At 37.0% G+C, this 22,890-nt stretch overlaps 1 protein-coding gene across 1 annotated transcript in view; it reads right to left on the bottom strand.

The window, feature by feature from the left end:
• PLCL2 (phospholipase C like 2) overlaps positions 1 to 22,890 on the bottom strand; it is a 99,584-nt gene that overhangs the window by 25,824 nt on the left and 50,870 nt on the right. Inside the window, exons 2-3 of the mRNA XM_014937878.1 lie at positions 15,674 to 18,160; positions 12,081 to 12,284 (exon numbers count right to left, since the gene is read on the bottom strand). Coding sequence (XP_014793364.1) covers positions 12,081 to 12,284; positions 15,674 to 18,160 — 2,691 coding nt within the window. The remainder of the gene's footprint in view (positions 1 to 12,080; positions 12,285 to 15,673; positions 18,161 to 22,890) is intronic.

Genomic DNA, 22,890 nt, shown 5'->3' on the forward strand with positions numbered 1-22,890 from the left:
TTTGCCTAAATATTTTCAGATCAAAAGCAACACCCTCTTTGCAACTTTTGAAGAAAAAGTCAATGCATTTCATGTGACAGAAGTTATTCTAATATCAATTTTTATATTACCAAGGTTAGTAATGGTTACTTTCTTTATCTTTGGTCTCTAAAATACATACAAGGCTGTATTTAAGATTAAATACAGATTTACAGCACCACTAAGCAAAACTGGCTGAGCTAGCAATAATTCAGAGGTTGATTGCCCTCACCATTCAATCTATTATGCTATACCCCAACTTTGTTGATGTCCTTCACTAAAGAAATAAGGGAGCAGGATGCTGTGTGCACAAGTAGGTGTCACCTTTTAGTTGTGTTTGATTAATAAAGTAATAGTATTAGTTCATTGTAATTATATTCTTATACTGCACTTCACCATGAAGTCACCTTCTAACGTGCATTCAGCTATTTGTTAAATGATTCTTACGGGATGTTTGAACATATAAATTCTTTCTGGTGTTCAAGCCAAAACTGTAGCATCACAGAAACATTCATGTAGATATTAACAGAGACTGAAAGACTTTTGGTAGACACAGCATATGGCACAACTGAGTATAAATGGTTACATTTAAACAGAAAATTAGCCTGATCCAAATGATACTTGCATGTTCATGTGAGCTTGGTATAAAAGCGAAGTAGAAAATGATGAGTAAGCAGGAGCGTCGGTGTGAAAAACAGTATGACTGCAGCAGAATGAGAAATGAAACTCTCAAGGCAAATTAGTTGTGGAAATTGAGGAGAAAGATCAAGCAGAGTCTAGTATGTATTAGACTAGTCTATACTGATCAAGCCAATCAATAAGTAGGTATTTGCTAACCACAGCCAACTTTGAGAATATTATCAGTGACAAAACTGGAAAGAGAAATGCAAACAAACTTAATAGGGAACAACCAGTTCCCAGCTGATCATTAAAAATGTATTGCAAATTGCCTGTGTCTGTTCTAGGAAAAGAACAGATATTACATGAAGTTTAGTAGTTATACTTTCTAGCAAGTCTTTTACAATATTAATTCCCATCTCTAACCTACATCTCTTTTTTTCTGGAAGTAAAGGTTCAAAATATCCCACAAATATATTTTAAATACAGAATATTTAACACTTGCTGGAATTGCTTTAACTCTCCCTTCAGTTCCCACCCCCCTATGCCACCCCAATCTTAATATGACCACAAAACTGCTCTGGTACTCACTATATACTGGACTATCTTCCTACTTTTTTTGGTCAATGGAAAATGGGAAATGCAAAATGGTATACTTCATGAGCCCTGAAGTCACCACATTTTTGCAGAGGCCAGGCTGACAGCTTGATCCATTCATCAAACTGTGTTTGTTAAATCAAGGAACCATTTTGCCTAGTTATCAGAAAAACTGTCAGTAATTCTAATAAAAGGATAAATGTCAAGAAAAATGTAAAAAAACCATTTAAATTATTCTTAAGAGGTTTTAGAAATAAACACAAAATTATTTGTCCAGAGTTCTCAGTGAGGATTGGAGAACTGTATTATTGTATATTGTCCCTGCCTTAAAAAGCATGATGACAATGGTTAGAAATCCAAATAATCCTTCCTTCAAACTGATGGAACTGTGTTGCCAATATTGGTACCACTCACTACTTACACAACTGTGTCCTCACAAACCAAATGAAAAAGTCATCTACTTAAAAAATGTATGTATACTCTTTCTCCGCAAAATCAAATATATCATTAAGACAGACAGTTAAAAAAAAAAGAAAAAGAATATACAGGTCTCTTTAGGCTTATTTATGTTGCAAAGCAACACCCTTCTCTTCACCCCAGGGAAGAGGCTGAGTCGCCACCCCTGGAGGTATTTAAAAGATGGGTAGATGTGGTGCTTAAAGACATGGTTTAGTGATGGTTTTGGCACTGTTTGGTTAATGGCCGGACTTGATGATCTTAAAGGTCCCTTCCAACCAAGACAATTCTACAATTCTGTAGGTCTATTTTGCTTTTTTATGAAAGAGTTACGTTCTAAGAACTAACTTTGTCTATGTCTATTCGTGTTTACAAGTGCTCATACATGTATTTGAGATCATTTGTTCCATTTCAGCTGAATTTGAACAAGTAAGGATCTACTTCCACTAGGCTCATGAACACAGGTCTTCTGGTAGAAGACAGAATATGCTATTTATGCCACCAAAAGCAAATGCCAAGATGTAGATTGAATCCAACCATAAATATTTTAAACATTAAATTTAACAAAGAATACACACCCTGAGAAAGAAATCTTAAAAAAAACCCAGGATTTATTAGTTACTCTGCACGTGGAAGTGGTTAGTAGCACACCAAGAGAGACATCAGCTGCATTTTAAAATGGAAACAACAGCCAACCATAAACTGTGGCTGCCTGATGAAACTCAGTGAGAGAAAATACCTTCAATGACAGAGCTGCAACACCAAGGATGATCTTTATTTTAAGCAAGTAAAGCACACTACATATTTACATTTTGAAATCTGTGAGTATCTATTGCTAATACTGGACCTACATTCCAACAGTAAAACTGAAACCATACTTAGAGTAGATATCAACTAAATCTTGATTAAAATGGCACTCTCCACAAAATGCTCCTCACATTCTCCTTTCATCTCAGATCTCCACATAATAGATATACTTCTGGAGCCACAAACTACACCATTTCTGAAAAAAGTTCAGTATTCGTTGGCGAAAATGGTGCTCTTAACAGCAGTAATAAAAAAGTAATTTGCATTTTCCAGCCATTTTATTAAGTCCATAATAGTACAAATAGCACCAAACAGAGGGCACCCCAAACTACAATACATAAACTGCTAATATCTGCACCTTTTCATAAGATGTGTGTTACCCAGAGGGTCAGAAGTAGCTACCATTGCCCCAAGCAATAACAGCAAGAAAAAGAACTCTGATAGGGACAGCATATGAACACTTTCATTCTCAAGAACCACTATATGTACTGGGAACTCAAACAAAATCTGGTCAGTTCTAATTAAATGTATGCATAAACTGTATCCAAGAAGTCCGGTACTCAGTGTCAATGCACCCGAAGGCATTTTCGTTGTGGCACTGGAACAAGACTAAGAATTGTTCTTAATCTTTTCAATGATAACTGCCACGGTCAGCTTGATCAGAAGTTGCATAGAGTTGTTTTAAACTATATATGTTTTAAACTATATATACTGCCTTTGATTTTCCACTGGAGAAGAATGATGTTATAGCAATAAGGAAGGAAATGACTGGAAAATCAGACTGTAAAGCCGTATTAAACCTCAGAGCTCAAATGAACTGTTCTAACAGTGTGGACCTCTCAGCACAGCTTTAAAATATATGAAGAATACCTTGCTAAGTTGCATGGAAAAGATAATGGAATAAAGATAGCTGAACAGATCACAACATTCTGATGACTGCTACTGACAACTGATGACAGGAAAAAACCTGCAAATGCCTTAGCAGAACAGATTTTTATTATTTTTTTCTTTTAAGGTTGATCTTCAAATCCCAGAGAAATTTTAGAAACTAACACAGAAAAGACAACAGCCAGTCCATTACTTGAGTAATTCATCTTATGTAAAGCAGATATTGATTGGCAATAGGTACACTGAGTCTTGTTTAACAACAATTTCATCAAATGCAGAGACATACACGTGGGATGTACATGCCAGTCCTGAGGGGACTGACTGAGGTCACTGCAAGGCAACTCTTTGAAATATTTGAAAGGTCACTGCAATCAGAAGATGCTCCCATGTACTGGAAGAAAGCAAATTTCACTCCTACCTACAAGAATAGTGAGAGGGAGGACCAAAGAGCTATGGGCCAGTCAGTCTCACTTCAGTAGAGTTACCACAGTATAACAAGTTCAAGAAGGGTAAAAAGTAGGACCAAACCGGTCTGTCTCACTTCAGTCCCTGGGACGGTGGTGGAGTAAATCCTCCAGAAAACCATTTCCAAACACATGAAGGACAAGAAGGTGACCGAGAGAAGTCAGCATGGATATACAAAGGGGAAGTTGGGCTTAACCAACCAGACAGACTTCTACAAGGAGGTGACAGGTTTTGTGGAGGAATGGAAAGCAGTGGAAGTTTTTTATTTCAACTTCATTGAGGCTTTCAACACTGTCTCTCGTAACATCCTCCTAGACAAACTAAGGAAGGAAGTAGAGGTCAGATAAATTGCAGTGAGGTGGACTGAAACCTAGCTGATTAGCTAGGCTCAAAGCATTGTGATCAGCAGCGTGAAGTCTACCTGGAGGACAGTGGTGTGCCCCAGGGCTTGATACTGGAGCTACTACTGTTCACACATCCTTTATCACTTTGATGATGTAAGCTGGAGGCCCATGACAGAAGCCCCATGGAAACGATTCAGCAAAGGGAAGTGCCGAGTCCTGTACCTGGAGAAGAATGACCCCATGCATGCAGCAGTGCAGGCTGGAAGCCGACTGGCTGGAAAGCAGCTTCAGAGAAATGGACCTGGGTGTCCTGATGGACAACATGTTAAACATAGCTAAGGAAGCGCATTGCCAGAAGACTGAAGGAGGTGACCCTTTTCCTCTAAGCAGCATTGAGAGTTGACAGTTGGAATGTCCAGTCCAGTTTGGGGCCTTCCAGTACAGGAAAGGTATGCACCTACTGTTCAGCGCAGGGCCACAAACAGAGTTAAGGGTCTGGACTACCTTTTATATGAGGAGAGGCTGAGAGAGCTGGAACTCTCCAGCATGGATCACAGAAGGCTCAGTGGGGATCTTGTGTAATCAAACACTGGAACAGGTTGCCCAGAGAGGTTGTGGAGTCTCCATCCTTGGTGATATTCAACACCCAACTGGACATGGTCCTGGGTAGCCTGGTCCACCTGACTGTGCTTTGAGCAAGGCAGTTGGACTAGATGATCTCCAGAGGTGCCTTCCAACTGCAGTAATTGTATGTAAATATGTATGGATTTTTGCAAAGCTGGCATCTCCAATCCGAAAAAATTTTTAGACCTGATCTTTCTGGCTTAAGATGTCGCTTAAGAGGAACACCACTCATAACTGGTTTCCACTTGGACATTGAGCCATTGACTGCAATGCTTTCAGCATGGTCAATCATCATTTTTCAAAAAGAAGCAAGCCGAGATTATGCCATGATGCAGTGCAGGAGCATGAGAGATTAAATCCTCTTACTTAAACTAATTCTTGTAGGCCCAAGAAAAAAATAGGACATCATCTGCTCCTAATTCTGCAGTATCCCAAAATGAATTAAATTTCCCACAGTTCAAGAAAATTTCCCAAGAAACAAACAATCCACAAATTCTCCATTAAAAATCTTATGTTCTTTCTTAATTCCTTAGGAGTAAAGTATTTTGATTCCATGTAATAGAATATGATATTATATAGTAAAGTATATGATTCTATGATTCTATTAGAGAAAGACTAGGTTGAAGACAAAGTAAATAAAACAATCAGCAGCACTCTTCTAAACTATGCACATAATGACATTAAACTCCTTTAAATCTAACAGCCATTTCTCCTTGCTTTCCTGACACACTGGCTGTTAGAGCAAAATGATTTTCATCATTTTGAAACTAAATCTGATAGAATGAAAACTTTATGTAAAAAGTGGACAATAAGGAAGAAGGAATATGAAAAGAAAATATCCTGTATCTGTAAAATAAAGGAGAATTTTTCATCATCCTTGTGAAAAATAGTGTTATTTTTGAACCTAAAATAATAAGTAACAGTTCTAATAACAACAAATTTTTCAGACAGCAGGAGTCAAAAAGACAAATAGAAGATTAAGAATTTACTGAGAAAGAAAAAGAGACCTATTGGAAATATGCAGTACATTTAAGAGAAGCTGCTGTGCATCTGACCTATTTTTGTGCTTTTCCATAAACACTGCAATGAACTACATTAGAAACAGGACAGTAACCTAAATGAACTCCTCTTCCTAAGTAGTTGTATTATTTTATGCTCTTATGCATACTGTGAGTCAGCCATTAGCCATAATGGGATTAGTGAGAGAACACAAAACCTTCACCATTCACGCTCTTAACAAAAAATGAAGAAATCTTAACTTTCCGGATGCATCGAGCTGTTATTATCAGAGTTTTTCAATCAATGTAAACCAGCTCATACTTTACAACGTTTGGCACTGGAGCCTGATTATCCAAAATTAGACATTTATTTCTGCCCTTGTGGACTGAAAAGCCCAGCATAAACTGAGGTTATCATCTTCAGCTCTGTTTTTGGAAGTGTTATTGCAACCTTTAATTTAGAATGACTGTCCTGTTGTAAAACAGAAAAATAAAAACTGATAATAAGCAACATAACTCTTTTGGAAGAAGCTGCCCAAGGTATTCACTATATTTTCCATCAATACTTTGTTTTCCACCAGGTTTTTGACAGACTAACAACTACACAATCAGTACCTATTTAAATTTACCTCAAACCCAGGATCTACAGCTATCATAATTTATTAAACACGTCAAAAAGCACTACCTGAGCTATCTGAAACATTAAATTGCAGGGAATGATGTGTGTTCTCCCTTCGATCTCTTCACCACTGAACTCCATCTACTTATTACCTAAAGAATTACAGTTCTAACTCTGCAGAGATGTGATAATGAAAGTAAGCATACTGCACAAAGCCAGAGGCAATAACGGAAATAGTGAGACACTGTGTGTTAGCAGTATTTAAATATTGCATTTACATTGCCAACTGAAAGTTACTGTTTTAACACACACTATAACAATCCACCACCAAGACTGAGAAAGTTGTTTAAACTCTAAGCACCCACCTACTTCACACCTTGATGATCTTTGCAAATCTAAGGGCATCATTAAGTCGTATATCTTCAAGAGTACTTAGCTGTGTTAGCCAGATCAAAGTTGTTGGAGCTATACCTACTTTCTCTAATCCACTTACTGGAAGAACACACCCTAATGCAAAAATCAACATGAGCAACTGTCTTAACAGTTCTTTTCCTGTTGAAACATCAGGTTAAGTTCAACATTTACTCCAGCTATCAGAGAAGAGCTAAGAATTTTACAAGGCTAAAAATTTAAAAGCTACTTCTTTTCAATATAAGCATTTGAAAAGGGACTTTGTCAAAGGCTTTTTGGGAAATCCAACCAGACTAATCTTCCATGTCTACAAGCATCTTGACTTCAAAGAACTCAAAGTGATTAATGAGCCATTCACTTTATAAAAGCTGTATTGACTCTCCCCCAACACAACATGTTTCTCCGTCTTTCCACTAATTTTCTTCTTCAAAACAGTTGGTACCCATTTTCACAGCACAGATATCAGCCTGTCTGATCTGTAATTTCTTGATCTTCCCTGGAAACCTCTTATAACCCTGGCACCACACTAACAACTTTGATAGTTGGTTTATGTCAGAGGATACACGTAACAATCAGCAGTCGGGATACACCAACTCTTGAGATCTTTCAGAACACTTAATGAATATCACCTCTTTCTGGTAATTTTTTTCTCAGTCAAGTTGCCTTTCCTGTGTAGTAACTTCTATTGGCATTTCAGTTAGAGATGAATTCTCCAGTGAGTCCCTCATAAAGAAACATTTAAAGTGAAACTTTAATCTCCACCAGTACATGGAAGCAAAAATTAATTTAGCATTGTGGCTTTGTTTCTTTTCCTGAGGCTTTCTTTCTGGTCATACACACTCTTTGACAAGCTTCCTGTTTCTAGTACTTTCAGAAAACAAGTTACTGTCATTTTTAAGTCTGTGCAGGTTGTTCTTCACTGTTGGCTTTCTTGTGTTTTTTATTTAAACATGGAAGGGATAAATATCTATTCTGTCTTCCTCATTTGCACATGACTTCAGCACTTTGGAAGATGCTGCCTTCTGAACAACACCTCCTCCTTTTTGTTCTCCTGAAATGTCTTTTATACCCATGGAGCTGGACAAGCCTGTATTGATATCAAGGCGAGTTTTAAAGGCAGAGAGGACTATTAAGATTTTACCAAAACCTTGACAGTCAGTCCTTTCTAGACAGCCTTTCAATAAGCCCTACTAGTACCAGTCCATTCTATAACTCTTCAAGATACGGTGTCAAACTATCTACTTCCCAACAGGATGGACATGTTCAAGTTCAAAATACAGGCTATCATATTTAGTTTATGTCACTGGCCAAATTTTCAACTCCATAACATGAAGTTATCTTCCACATGATTGCATATGCAATCTGCTTTATTGAGCCAGTAGCTGAAATGAGCCAACAACAAGGTGACTGGATTTAAGCTTACTAGAGAGCTAGTAATCACCAATCATATGGTGTTCTCCAGTTTACTAGCTTTGCAATCTTTTAATATCTCTCGTTTCCATCATCTCACAACCCCCACCACCAATAAACACACCCCTGTAGATCTGTTAATCTTATTTGATTTCGATTGACTAAAATACACAATTCCTACACTGTAGTCTGCAGACATTTTGAATTACAACTTAACCTCAACGTTTTTTTTAAAAAAAAAAACACCAGAAACTGTGAAAAAAATTGATCTCACAGCATTATCTAATTAGGATTTAATAACACAATCCTAATTATTGCAGCAGCATTACTTTTTTCTTCTTTCACACAGGTACAGTTTTCTGCCTTTTCTGTTAGCTTTCCTCTTAAAAGTAAACACCTGCTTGCAGTCCAGAAAACTTTATCTTCATAAGATGGGACACTTTATCCTCCACTAAGGGCAGACAGAGACAGTAAAGGTCTCAACAATATCTGGCTTCATTTGTATGATCCTCTAGCATATCTTTGCAGTGTTATTATACTCATCACTGAATAATGCTGCAGACTTAAGATATTTTTTTTCTCTTGCCATAGCATAACTTTTTAGTTTTTACTTACTGTTTATCTTAAAGGTCATATGACATTAAAAAAAAAAAAAAACATGCAATGGTGTGGAAGAGGCACTTGCCTTAACTCCAAGCTTCAGTCTGCAGCACTGATCAGTGATGGGTGTGATGACACCAACAGAGTGCATGCTGAAGTATCACATAAAGGAAGCTGAAGTTCATGAACGAGAGGGAAAAATAAAATATTGTTAAACAATGAAAAGATGTTAGGGTAAAAAATACTCAGGAGCATGGAGAAGCCAGACAGAAGTTGAATATTTTTCTCTTTCTCAAAAATTCTGAAAAGACACCCCGACTCCTATAACATGGGTAAATGCAAAAGATCCTTTTATTTCCTGGGCAAACTTCTGGTCCCAATAATGCCAGTGACAAATTACTCATTAAACTCAAAAATACAGTATTTTAACCCATGAACACTACCAGCTTTTATCACTCATTGCTCATCCACTAATATAGCAGTGAATGCTGACAATTTAAGAAAGCATTATGTACTATTTGTTTACATGTAAAACCCCCAATATCTAATGATATGCTAATTAACTTATTCTCATTTGCCTCACTGTTTCTTTAAAACAATGTGTGCTATGCTGAATATATTCTCACCTTTCCATGTGCCCCTGCAGTATCACACTTCTATATGCACCGACTGTCCCACTGTAAAGGTCTCACAACGCTTCTCACTTTACAGATAAGCACTCCCAATGTTAAGAAATTCTGAATAATTAAAAAACTTGGCTGAATATTGCTTTCTATGTTTACTATCATTTTATCGAAAGGAGAGAATTTCTGACAAATAAGAATCCATTCATTAGCCAAAAATAGCGTGATCCTGAAACAGCAGTACTTTGAGCATACCATTACGTGTGCTGCATTGAGAATGCACAAAAGGTAATAACAGTCTATGCATTTATAGTGCTAACTAAGATTTATTTAATAAACATTTAACACAATCTCTCTTATCAACACAATTTCGCAATTACAGTACTTGAAACATTGGAGGAACATAGTTAAAATACAATTTTGACCTATATTGAGGCCTAAGCCAGCAGAAAGTAAGACAAATAGGTAATCATTACTTCTACAGTACATCTACCCTTTCTTTATTCTGAATGAGGCTTTTACACCCACCCGTTAATTAATCATGTCAAAAAAATCCCCAAGCCAAAGCCAACCATTGAGATAAAATGTGTCATTTGGAGAGCTGACTATACTAATTTACACCAAAAACACACAAAAAGAACAGTATTTATGACAGTATCAGGCTCTAAACATCTGCCACTATTGCAATTTTCACACGTAAGCTAAATAGCATCACATCTCTTCTCCTCCCCTTGAGGAAAGGATGATATGGATGTCTCCCACTGTTTCACAATGTGCTTTCAGAAACAAGAGCTATCAATATGGCTCCCATGGCTGACTTCATTTTCCAGTATACTTTCCAGATTTTAATTGCTTAAAACCTTTTGTGAAACTGGACAGAGTACTGGCAAGACCAAAGTTTCACAAATTGAAACACATCTTGTTATTTTAATTTGTACGCTTTATTTGATGAAAATAATCATAATTTTTACTTATCTTCAATATCATTTAGATCTAAGAGCACTATCATACTCTTTGTCTTTATATGAAACTTAGTCTTTCACTAGTCTGTCACTAAATAAACATTGTATTATGTTTATATATGAAACTAAATTATAGTTTTCCAAAGTACAAAATATTCAAATCATGTGTAGACTACAGGATGTGGGGGAAAAAAACATATGTGAGAGACAAAGAGCAAACCAAATTTGGATTGCAAAGTGACATTCAAAAAAATTTGATCCAGACTTACAAAAAGATTCTAAGTTTCTGGAATAGCTTAATTACCACCAAGCACCATCACCACATCAGAACAAACTGCAGGTACAGACATCTCCATCAACAAGACAGAACTTCATTACGTATGTGCTGCAGGTGTAATTCCAACAATCAAGCTTGTCTGCATCCTAATTACAGTGATAGCCTATAAGCTGTCACTGAGAGGATACACCACTATCTACTTGTACTACCATTCCAATCAAATTCTGTTGTATTTACATCATCACTGAACTACATTAGCTCTACCTAAATTGCTCATTACCAATGAGTGCTTTTTGAACTTTGGGATAGCGCTATTCTGAAGTCACTTCTTCTTTAGAAAGCAGTTTAAAATATATATATGTGTGTGTGTGTACACATATGTGTCTTTATGAAACTGGGCTACTGGTTTCTTTACCTTCATTTTCTTTCTTTAAATAGCAAGGACTGTTTTAAAAACAGTGACTTGATCTTGACAGATGAAGCTTCTCATTTTAGCACACAGAATTAATGCAAAATTATCCTAGAAACACTTGTTGTCAGATGATACATCAAATTAAATAAATCATTAAATAAATAAATAAATAAAGGCTCAATTACTCTGTGCCAAATTACTTCAGTGGAAGTAAGGAGGCCATTTCAAATCACACTCATCTGGATCTTTTTTCCATACTTTAAATTAATGCAAGGCGGATGCAAATCAGTATTCCTCAGTGTATTAGTTCTTCCTTCCTTCTTGCAAAATGTTTAATTTCCACTCTCTGAAGATGCAACTTACATATGTACTGAAGTATAAGGCTGAAGATAGCATTACAGTTGCTTACAGATGTAAAAATGCCTAATCAAATGAGATCTATAAGAAAGGTATAGCAAAAGAAAATGAAAAAGAATGTGTGGAATTTAACACTTCAAGGTGCTTATAAAACTGCAATTCCTAAAAGCAGTTCCTAAATTTCTTCTATTCTACGTTAAGTCAAAGCCAAAAGAAATCAAGGTCCCCAAACTGGAAAACGTAAAGTAGTAAATTAATGTGAGTGATAGATATGCAATAAGTTTCAAGTTACTGCAAAACAGGTAAATTAATACATCCTCTTCACGTTAAATCCTCTTGATTGTAACACTTTGCCTTCTCAAGTATACAAGCACTTACATATTTGCATGCAGCATATTAATCTCTATGTTTCACCTAATATGAAAACACTATCAATTGCTGTACATTCATGGGAATGACTTCAAAGCACATGTAATGAAGCATGAAATAGGAAGTCACAGGTTAAAATGACCTTTCAAAACAGGCCTGCTACTGTATATTATAAAAAGAAAGTCTTTCAAATAGCATATAAAATAACCACAAAGGACTACTCACCATGTCATATGCTGTTACAATCTTTTTCAAGACCTCTGGAACAATCCCTTGGAGCTCCATAGTCGGATACTGATCGTTGAGATTCAGTACTACCAAGGGTGTATTATCAGGCCCAACCAAGCGCGTAGACACTGCCAAAATGCACTGCATAAGATTTGCTACAGGAGAGAGGCCACATAATTCTTTGAATGAAACTACTGCATTCTGCAAAAAGGAAAGAAAGAGTTTCCTTTACAGTTAAATATGAATTTTAATGTCTCATTCTTTCAGGGTAAAATACTTCACTGTTATAGTTGAGCTACAATGTGGAATTGCCACAGCTTTTCCCTGAAGAACTTCCCAAAGCAACCAATATTACTCACATATTTTACCAAAAATGTTAAAATTTCAAACAGAATTTAATACTTGCCACAGGAAAAAAAAAAATCTATTTAGAACAAGTATGTATGATCTCTATCACTATTAAAATGAATAATGTAAATAAAATAATTCTAAAACACACTGCCTATATATTTTGAAAAACTTCTAAAAGACATTTCAAAGTAATTTTTAAAATGCCACTAAGAGAAGCAAAATATTAGGTGCTGAATGTCCCAAATAAGCGAAGTGAAGTGGAAGGAGGAATTCAGCCCATTTGTAACTTTAAGCATACCTGAACTATAGTCCAGACGTGCTGTGGATCTGCTGGCTCCCATTTGGTGTGATTCACAAACCCAGCACTCCACTACCCATGTCATTCCTATCACAGCATCACACTTAAGTGAATTTTGAAGGTATTTTAAGATAAATGTCAATTTTGCACCTTTCCCTAAAATTTATTACAAGTTTCATTTTATATCCAATGTGGTAAAATATAAAACCATACATTTAAACTTGAAGAAAATTTCCAGTATTAGAAATACAATGTGACTCCAAGTAGCCACTGAAATTCCATGATGGGAATATTCTCACTGTAATGAATTTAGCACTTTTGTACCAAGTGGGAGCTGGTGATCTCTGGCAGGTCTGGAGTTTGTGTTCCTGTAGGAAACAAAAACAAAAACATGGTATACTTAAGTTACAAATGTGCTCAGTTCTCCTTCCTCTCAGGTCTTACCCAAGCAGGGTATCTGACTAGTTTTAGGACATGGAGTTTCATTTTAAGCAAAACCACTTTCCATTTTGCTGGCACGGAAAGAATCACTTGTTGACACTCTTCTTAGGGAGACTTAACGCAAACAGGAATCAAACATGAAATATTTTGCTGCCTTTTAATGGGACACAATACCCGAAGTAGACTTCAAAATATCTACACACAGCATATTAATTCAAAGTTATGTGAATACTAAGTTACATCTACTGCACTCACAGTGTACTTTAACTCTAGCAAACGCTTAGTAGCATTCCATAAACGTCCAGGAAACAGAGACTGCTTCTAATTTCTGGACTACACCTTAAATGACACAGTAATTACATAGTTGAAAAGACAGACAGTGAGAAGTCCATTCAAACAGATTTTGTTTGAGATAAACATCACGGAAAAACCATTATGAACAATCTTACAGAGAGCTAAACAAGGACCCAGGGAATATATATATATATATTAACTAACAGCAGGCAGGACAGAAATATGGCTATGACTCTTGCCTTTGGACTTCCAACCCTATATCCAGAGACTATCCCTCATACTGCCAAGAAATTTACACATGCAACACCACATCCAGTTTAATCACTCGTGTTATACGTCTATCAGTGATGAATATGTAACAACAAGTTATAACATCGGCTTTTATTATCGCAATATAGTACCTTACAAGGAAGAAAAAAGGCTAGTTATGTGTATACAGATTTAGGGAAATCATTAAACTCACTACTGCACATTTTCTTTTTTTCTCCTTTTCCAACTTCTATTTTAAACAAAAACCTCTGTTCTTTCTAATCTGGCTTGTGGGGACATGATGTATTTCTGTATCATAAAAATTGTTAACAATTTGTAACACAAAATTTCAATGATACAGAAATCTCACATTCCCTGACATAAGTTGGCATTTACTTTGAGTGGTTTATTCACTTTTATTAGCTGTAAACCCCTCAGTTAAGCAGAGTTTAAATTGTGCAAAACTAATATTCCCTTAGGTACCTAAAATATATGCCTGTTAGTATATTGAGAGATGATAATGATGAATTTAGTTGATAGCACAACTTTCAAACTGACAGAATAAAATATGTAAAATACTTTGTAATATCTCATGTTCAAAGAAACCACACTGTAGAGCCTGTTTTCAATTATATCAGTTGTGGAAAACAATGCAGCATGCACAGTGAAGAGTTTAAAGCAGCTACAAAAATTGTATGTTTTCACCATTTCCTCAAATCTTAGGTTCAGTTCTTCCCTGAAAGGTATCTTACAGTACAGTATCCTTTAAATGACAGAATTTTAGCATTCAACAGGTTAACTATCAGTGAAGTTCACTTTATATGTAGCCCATAATATAAAACACTTATAAGTCAAAATATCATCTCCTCATTTTTTAATAATCTTTTCGTATAGCAGTTCTATATACTAAGTGGAATGGGAAAGATTCATAATGCTGTACTAATTTCTTCTTTCATATGAAGAAAAATTAGTTTTAAAACTGTACTACTACTAAAATCTCTTCAGGATAAGATTATTCATGAAGAAAATTTATCTTGACTGATGTGACTTTAAAATCCAGAATCAAGTCTGAGACACCTCCTTTAATCAGTTTCCTCTTAATGCTACGTAAGAGTGAGAGGATTTAATAGGTCACTTCATTTGAAATGACTATGCTGAATTTTACTGATCACTGCTAGTATTCCACCAGAAACTTATACATTTTATTAAATAAACTTTACAGCTTACTTTAATCTATGTCTATAAGGGTTTATTTACCTGGGATCTTCATTAGCATCTCCAAAAAATACATTTTTGAAGTGAGATCTCTCAGGTTCCACAAAAACAAATAACCTCAGCCTGTACTTCTTCCTGAAATTCAATGTGTTTACTATACACGACCTTCAAGGTAAGGTAATTTCTTTTAGAGGATATCTCCTAATACCTTAGCAACAATTCCATGAATTTCTAACATACAGTTGGTAGGAAGAATCATGGAAAGCAAACAGTCTTTCTGAAAGTGCTGCCTTCTGTTGAGAATGAGGGAAAAATAAAAGCTATGCTAAACATACTTTCAGGTATGAGAAGTTTTTTAGTAAGCAGCAAAGTCTCCTTTTCCTATCGCCTATATTTTCCTCCTGCGCTTCTATTTAACTTAACTTTCTAAAACTAAAATATTCCTGTACTTTCCTCTAGTGTATATCTAACGTTCCTGCAAAGACAGAACAAGTCAACAAGCTTGAGTTCTAACACTAGAATCATATTTCCAGTTCACATTCAACAAAATATGCATCTGCATCCAAGGTTACCTCAGTAGACGGTATCACCTAGAAGGTTCCTCTGACATAAGCTATTTTTAAAGCTGTTCAGCATTAGACTCGACTTAAAAAAACACAGTAAGACTTTAAACAACATATATACCATATGCATTGTAATACAAAAATACACTTCAGAACTGATAAATGCATCAGAACTGTACCTGCATGTTTTCTCTCAAATCCGTGGCATCCCGAATAGGTTGGAGAGCATTCTTGAACACTTCATCTATTGCTTTAATCCATAATGTTCTCATAGAAGCATATTCCCTTGATTTCTTGCCCTTCCTCACAGAGAGGCCCCGCTTATGAGGTTTCCCACCACCCCTTCGATTAGTAATGGCCACATGCACGAACAAGGAAGCATGTGCTAACATTTCACCAGTTAAAGACTGCAGAGGAACGTGCCGATAACCAGTCTGTAGACACTCAAAGGGAATCGTGTATTGCCCAATAAACTCATCCCCAATGTAATCATCATCCAGTACTACAAAACGCACCATAGCTAGTTCTGGCAAATTTATTTGAAATTCAAAACTTTCATCAAAAATAGGATTATCCCCATTCTGATGCATAGTTTTCGTCCTTTGCTCTGCACAGTCGGCAGGGATTCCGTGTATTTCAACATAGACATAAGGATCCACAACATCACCTTTGGCACCTGATCCTTTGGGTTTAGGAAAGTTTTGCCCACTAATGATTTTAATATGAAGCAGCTGAGGTGAAACTCCAGGCACAGTGTCTTTTGTATTCGCGCTGAAGAAGGATACTTCTTCTCTCATGATAGCAGGACGAAGGACATAGCCACAGTTCCCATTTTGTCGAAACCAACCAATGTTAAGATCCATCATTAAGCCAGGCGTTTGAAAGTTCATCGCTACTATCTGACAACCACATTTCCAAAAGTCCTGGGGATTCATATTACTCGAGTCAATCCTCATAGGACTGGGGAAAACTCTGGCAAGAAAACGTTTGTTATAATTTACAAAGTCTCCTGGGTTTTCATTGGCATATTTGCTCGCAAGCACTTCATTAAACGAGCACACTTCCCAGTACTTCTGGAGCTGAAATGAAACTTGAAACTCTTTGAACTGCACTGATTTACATATGCTTACCAACTCAGAGAGTTCTTTGCAGAGCTGAAATCGTTTCCCCGTCATCAAGTTTTGCTGTTCTACCCCTTCTTTCCCCACTCTCTGTGACATTTCTGCTCCTTCATCTTCATCTGTAACATCTCCCTCTAGTCCAGAACAATTAGAGGAAAGCTTCTTTGCTTTAATTAGTATTTTCCCTTTAAGTGATTCCGGTGATGGAAGATAAGACTCTTCAATGTTTGGAGACTGTGTGTGTAGTTTGTCCCCCAAAATTTTCTTCATGTGTTGTACCATCACTTTCTGCTGCTTAATAGAACAATGGTTTTCTAAACACAAAATAAGAGGGTATTCTGAAGCAAAAAATGCGTACTTGTTAATAATGTCAATCACACTACGGAAGACAATCTGTGATGTCATTGTATGCCCTGTGTAAATCACAGGCTCGTTATCCGGGCCATCCCATACATCCAGTTCAACACTTCGACAACCCATTTTAAGAGCGCGAATGTAACCTGTGATGTCAGAAGGCCCTCGAAACTGATCCTCTATCAAGTACGTATTATGAGACGAATTTATAAAATAATGAGATAAAGGCTGTTTCATATCTTGACAGACTTTTTTATGTTCTGGATCAAATATGTGGCAGTCTGGGGAAGTAAGGTAATTCGTAAACCCATCTATAGAAAGACAACCCTTTTCCTGGCCCTCTTTGGCTGGCTCGTATTTCTGAATAATTTCAAGGCTTATTTCTTCCGTGACAAGTGCCATACCCTGTTCTGCTTCTAAAAACATCATGAGGTCCTTGGTATCTAGGAATTCTTTATTGCTTGAAAACTGAACCAATAGGAAATAGATTTCAGGTCTGGTACAAAGCTCATGAAAAACTTCAATAAATTCTTCTTTTGTTACTTCAGTACCAGTTTTTTCCTTGGATCTATGTAACTCCTTGAATTTTAGTTCAATTTTATTAGTTTTTAAACCAGGATTTAAGTCTTTTATAAACTGTACAGCATTACACAGGGGTATATGTCCCAAATTATCTACATCTGATTCACTGAACATTTGTGAAAGCCATGAAGTCCGCATATTATCTTGAGTACTTTCTATCATATCTAGAGTATGCTTTCCATAAGAAATCAGGTATCTTAAGCCAGTAACCCAAATATTTGCAACGTCTGCTGAGTTAGCAACAAGATCTAGTGACTCGTAGTTTTCTCCATATATAATTGAAAATGCACAGTCTTCTGATATCTGGTCATATATTCCATTGCTGCGAAAAATATCTGTATTTTTTCCTGTTCTTACTTCCTTGATTGATTTAATATCAATCTTTGCTTTTTCGGAATCCTTTTTGGAAGGTTCCCAGCGTAGAGACTGCATATCTGCATCTAAAAGAAAATATCGGTGATACACCCTTGAGTTGGATCGAATCTTTTTGAGCTCAGAGCCTTCAACCATGGCATTGATACAGTCACTGGCACTGCTGATCTTTTTCTCGGTTGGCATACTGCTGAACGACACAGTCTTCTTCCGTTCTCGCTTCTGTTTCGTACCATCCTGATAAACAAAAGGGGAAAAAAAGAAAACACGTATCAGTACGATTTTGCTCAACATTGAAATTGGTTTTAACTTACAGCTGAAAGGTCATTAAGTAATGGCTTAACGTTTGTTCTTGCCTGTGTAAGTAATCTTCTAGGGTCTTTTTTTTAATATTTTGTATGAACAAAAAATGAAACAAAGCAAGTTTTGAGTGATAATGAAATAATAATGCTGTATAAATGCATTTTATTTTATCGCTAATAACCTATTTCCAGAAATAATGGGTTCTACAGCAAAGGCTTAGAACCAAGTGGCCAAGTTAGGCCAACAAAGCTTTCCTCCAAGTCCTTATCCTGTCCTAGAGATACTTGCTAAACTTTGTCAGTACAGAATACAATCCCGATGGGGTCCTCATGAACACCAGAGAAACATTAATACACATGTAACTACATAAAATCCATAGGCCATGGCCATTAAACAAAAAGAAAAAAAAATGAAAAAATAATGTAATTTAGCTAGCTGTTTGCTGTTTGTAGTAATTGAAACTACTGCAAATAAATCAGTTATGGATCACAAAAGGATAATCAATTTCATGAGAAAGAATTGAATTTAAGAAAACTGAAGGCTTTTGTTATCTGCATTTTCCGAGATTGAAAAAAATGCTGGTTTGTGGGTTTTTTTAAAGCATTGTGTGTCTTGATAAGCTAACTTTAGTCCAAAATAATACTTTCATGTAATCTTTGTATGTTAGATGTCCTATTTAGAAGTGTTCTTCTTATATTCCAGCACTGCTCAAAAATTTACTTTTCCAGCTTTATACAAAAAGAACGTTGATTTTCTCTCTAATAGTTTTCCATTTGAAGTATGTTCCAGTGCAAATCAGCATTGCTCGTATGGCAGAAACGAGAGAGAGAAAAAAAACTTTTAACAACTGCAACACTGAACAGATGTTCAAATAAAAAGCATCCATTACAGAATGCATTTCCAGTTCAGGGCATATATACTGTATGTTTAATTTCATTAAATTAAAAACATAGAATTCTGGTTTTGTAATTTTATTTATAAGCATCTGAAAAGCCTTTGAAAACAATTATTAGTAAAGTAAGCAAACAATATTTGCCGCTCCGTGTTTGAGAAAATCAATCAACCATACGATTCTTGCACCTTTAATGACAGCAAAATTTGCTTTAGGCAAGTTCTCAAGAGACCAGTAGAAGTGAATAACCCTACAGAGGATTGGTTTATTTCTCACTCCAGATCAAACACCTGCAACGGACACTGCACAGGGTTGACTTTTGGAATCTCATTACATGTAGTTTGGGCATGTGGATTGCTTTCAAACAAAAGCAAATTTATTTAATTTTAAAAAATAATAAACTGCAAATTTGACTTTTGTTTACAAAGTTTTTTGTTCTATTTTAAGCCTAGCTTCTTGTCTGGCTACCTTCCTATCTACATCCAACCTGAAAAAGCAGCAAGGGACAGCCCCACAGAAATAAGCAATGAAATTCCTCTCCAGTATTTTAGGACTTGGAATGAAGAATGCTGAACTCCTTAATGCTCCAGATTTCTCAGTCACAGATCAAAGAGGGGAATATATTTCTTGAACTCTTCAGTGAGAGACAGCTGACAGATAAACTCCTGACCCCAGAAACATCAAGGCCTGGAAGTACATCCTTGCCTCACCATGACCAGTATTCACCAAAGAGAAGAAAGGTCTATGCCTTTCTCTATGATCAGGATTGTGTCTGATCCAAGACACTGAATGGCAAGGGAGGAAAAAAAAATATGCCATTTCTTGATGTCATCTAACGTAAATAGCTTCATCTCAAGGCAACCCCATTCCCAACTGTAGTTACCTAAAGACTGAATTAGAGTTTACACATGAGGATCAGAGGAATAATTCAGTCTACCACACCTGCAAGACTATTCTGCTTGCCTACCAGATGAATTTGAAGCCAGTTCAACAGTATTCTGCATTTCTGCAGGGTAAAGCAATCTCACCACTTGGCTTATTCATAGAAAGCCTGTAGGCAGTAGACATCATTGTCTGAATGTGACGACCATCAAGACAAATCTTAAAATTAAAGAGTTTTTCACAGCTCTGAACTCCAGAACACCCTTGATTAAGTTCTGGCTTCTCCAGAGATCAATGATCCTCAGCTACCAGATTGCCTGTGCAAGTCCCCATCCTGACAGAGACACAGCAGTCACCATCAAGCTGCATAAACAGAAGAACTTAAATGACATTTTCCCAAAGACACTGGCTAGAATTATCCACCAAATAAGTGACTGAGAAGAAGCAGAAGAGAAACCATCACTCAGGAGCTGAGAATGTAATTGCACAGTGTGCACAAACTGTATGAGACAGGTTTGTGATCCTCAGAGATATAACATGGAGAAGGAGGCAGACATATTCTGCTATATGATATAGAGGACTTCACCCTGGAACTGGGGTGGCAATCATGAACCGAGTCAGGGTCTCTCATGGCCTTAAGCCTGTCTTGAATCAAAACGACTGGCACATGAGAAATCTGTATGCATCTGAATGAACACAGGAGTGACTTCTCAGCATTCAGGAGACTTAGTGTTCTCGATGCTGTTCAAGATGGCCAAAATGAGACTGGCTGTACAATGCAGATGCAGAATTCTGTCCATGGAAAAAGCTATAATTTTTGTGCTGAAACAACTTCCAGAGTTGTTCCAGGATCTCTCACACAATGAAGACCATGTCAATCTTCAGGTTATAGCAGGTACTGTTACCATAACTCAGAACTTCCCCGAAAGACTGCCTGTTCTTCAGAATACTTTTATCATTGAAACCTCATCAATACATTTCCTAAAACCATATGCACCACATCCAAGGTCCCTGCAAAAAGTTTTGAGAAACAGACCAGACCACAGATAAAACCATTGTGAAACTTTGCTAATATCTGCTACAAGTGACAACACAAAGAGTTTATAGTTTATCCAGGAGATGGTAGCAACAGAAAGCAAAGCATCCAGCAGTTTAAAAAACAGAAATAATCCCAGCTGACATCTATGGCACTTAAGAGACAGAGACAGCTGGAAAAAATGGCTTAATAGAGCAAACAGGGAAGAATATCTCCATGATAACATTTTTTTTTATTCCTCTCAAGGTACAGACAAATAAATGGTTGTGTGACTAAGACAGCATTATTTACGAGCAGAATTCTGGAGACAAAAAAGAAACTCGAATCAGACACTGAGATATGCACATCATTCCTGAACAGCAAAGCTTCTAATATATGCAACTTTATGATAACATCACTTAAAGAGCAGTTCCAATAACCACGAGTACCAATAGGGACAGTGGTGGAGTTCAGAGATTTGATAACATAATAGATCAGAATTATAGAGGAAACAATGAATAGTGCAAGGTTTGTAAACATCTGCTAAATGAAACTATGCAGAGAGTGAACTTTCTGACCTGTGAATGCCCAAATGAATCATGCCCCAGAAGACACCACAGGGAAAGCAGTACTTCAGAAAACATTCAATCCCAGCGTTACCAAGTAGTTTAGGTTCTGTCCGGTACAGTGAAATCTAGAATATTTTGGGAAGAAACTTACAGCCCCAGGCAAGGGCTCGCTGACACCCCTGAGGTGGGAAGTGAGGGGCTGCAACCAGATTACTGTGAAGGACAGTCCTTCCATGTGCCAATGCAGACTTCAGAGATGGGTGTCTGTGATCCCACCTCTCTCCAGGACTAGAGCAGCCACCTGCAGCTTTGATGTGGTAGTTATGCTAACTGGGATTTGAAGGTTAAAGTCTCTATCTGCATTCAGCCCACTAATCTACTCCTTCTGGGACAGAAGACTTTACAAAGAAAAGACAACAGTAACAAGAAGTGGCAGAATGACACATTTTTAGAGCACTCATCTAGGAAGTGAAAGTCCCTGATGTCATTACTCCATAAACATTTCACTTGGTGACCCTGAATGCAAAACGTACAAAGAGCCCATGCAGCAGGGACGTGAGTGCTGAATTTTGCCCTCTCAGAGGAACACTCACCTCCCCAAGTGACAGACCCTGCTGCTTCTTGTTTATGCTCCAACCATACAACATTTCCATTCCTGTTTATATACCTGAGGTTCATCCGAAGCATGGGAGGCAGCTCTCTCCTAATCTTGAGAGCATGCGGTTAGCACCTGAGGAGCTGAGGGTTTGGAGATCCCCAGGCAGGAGGACTAGAGCCCAGTCACTCAATGAGTGGGGGAGTGCTCTGCCAACCCAGCAACTACATAAAATACAGAGCACAAGACACCTTGCCTCAACCCAAGCACCTCACTGCAGCTTTTTTGATTGTAAATGGCTGAACTTGGACAATGTGTGAAGAAACTCACACTCTGTAGCAATGATGGCAGACAGGCTACAGGAGCCACAGTCCCAAGGGTGTCTACTTAATCCCAAACAGGCTTACAAACAAGATGGATGCTGAGCCATTCAGCCTAAAAAAGATGGCAATGTCTGTACATACGTGTAGTAACAAGACCACAATCATGTACAGCATCTCAAGAGCTTTTCAAGAAATCAAATTTTTTTTACACGTAAATTCTGAATGAAGTGACATGTTTAGGAATCTGAGGGTCAGTGTAGTGGCAACATTGAGAGCAATTACTGGTGAGTAGGTGAGAACACAGGCCATGCCTAAGTTTATTTTTTTAAAATCACACTATAATTTAATGTCACACAGCATAAACGCTGTTTTAAAAGTAATTTGATGT

The sequence above is a fragment of the Calidris pugnax genome, unplaced genomic scaffold (genome assembly GCF_001431845.1).
Source record: "Calidris pugnax isolate Ruff unplaced genomic scaffold, ASM143184v1 scaffold11, whole genome shotgun sequence".
In the NCBI taxonomy this organism is placed as follows: domain Eukaryota; kingdom Metazoa; phylum Chordata; class Aves; order Charadriiformes; family Scolopacidae; genus Calidris; species Calidris pugnax.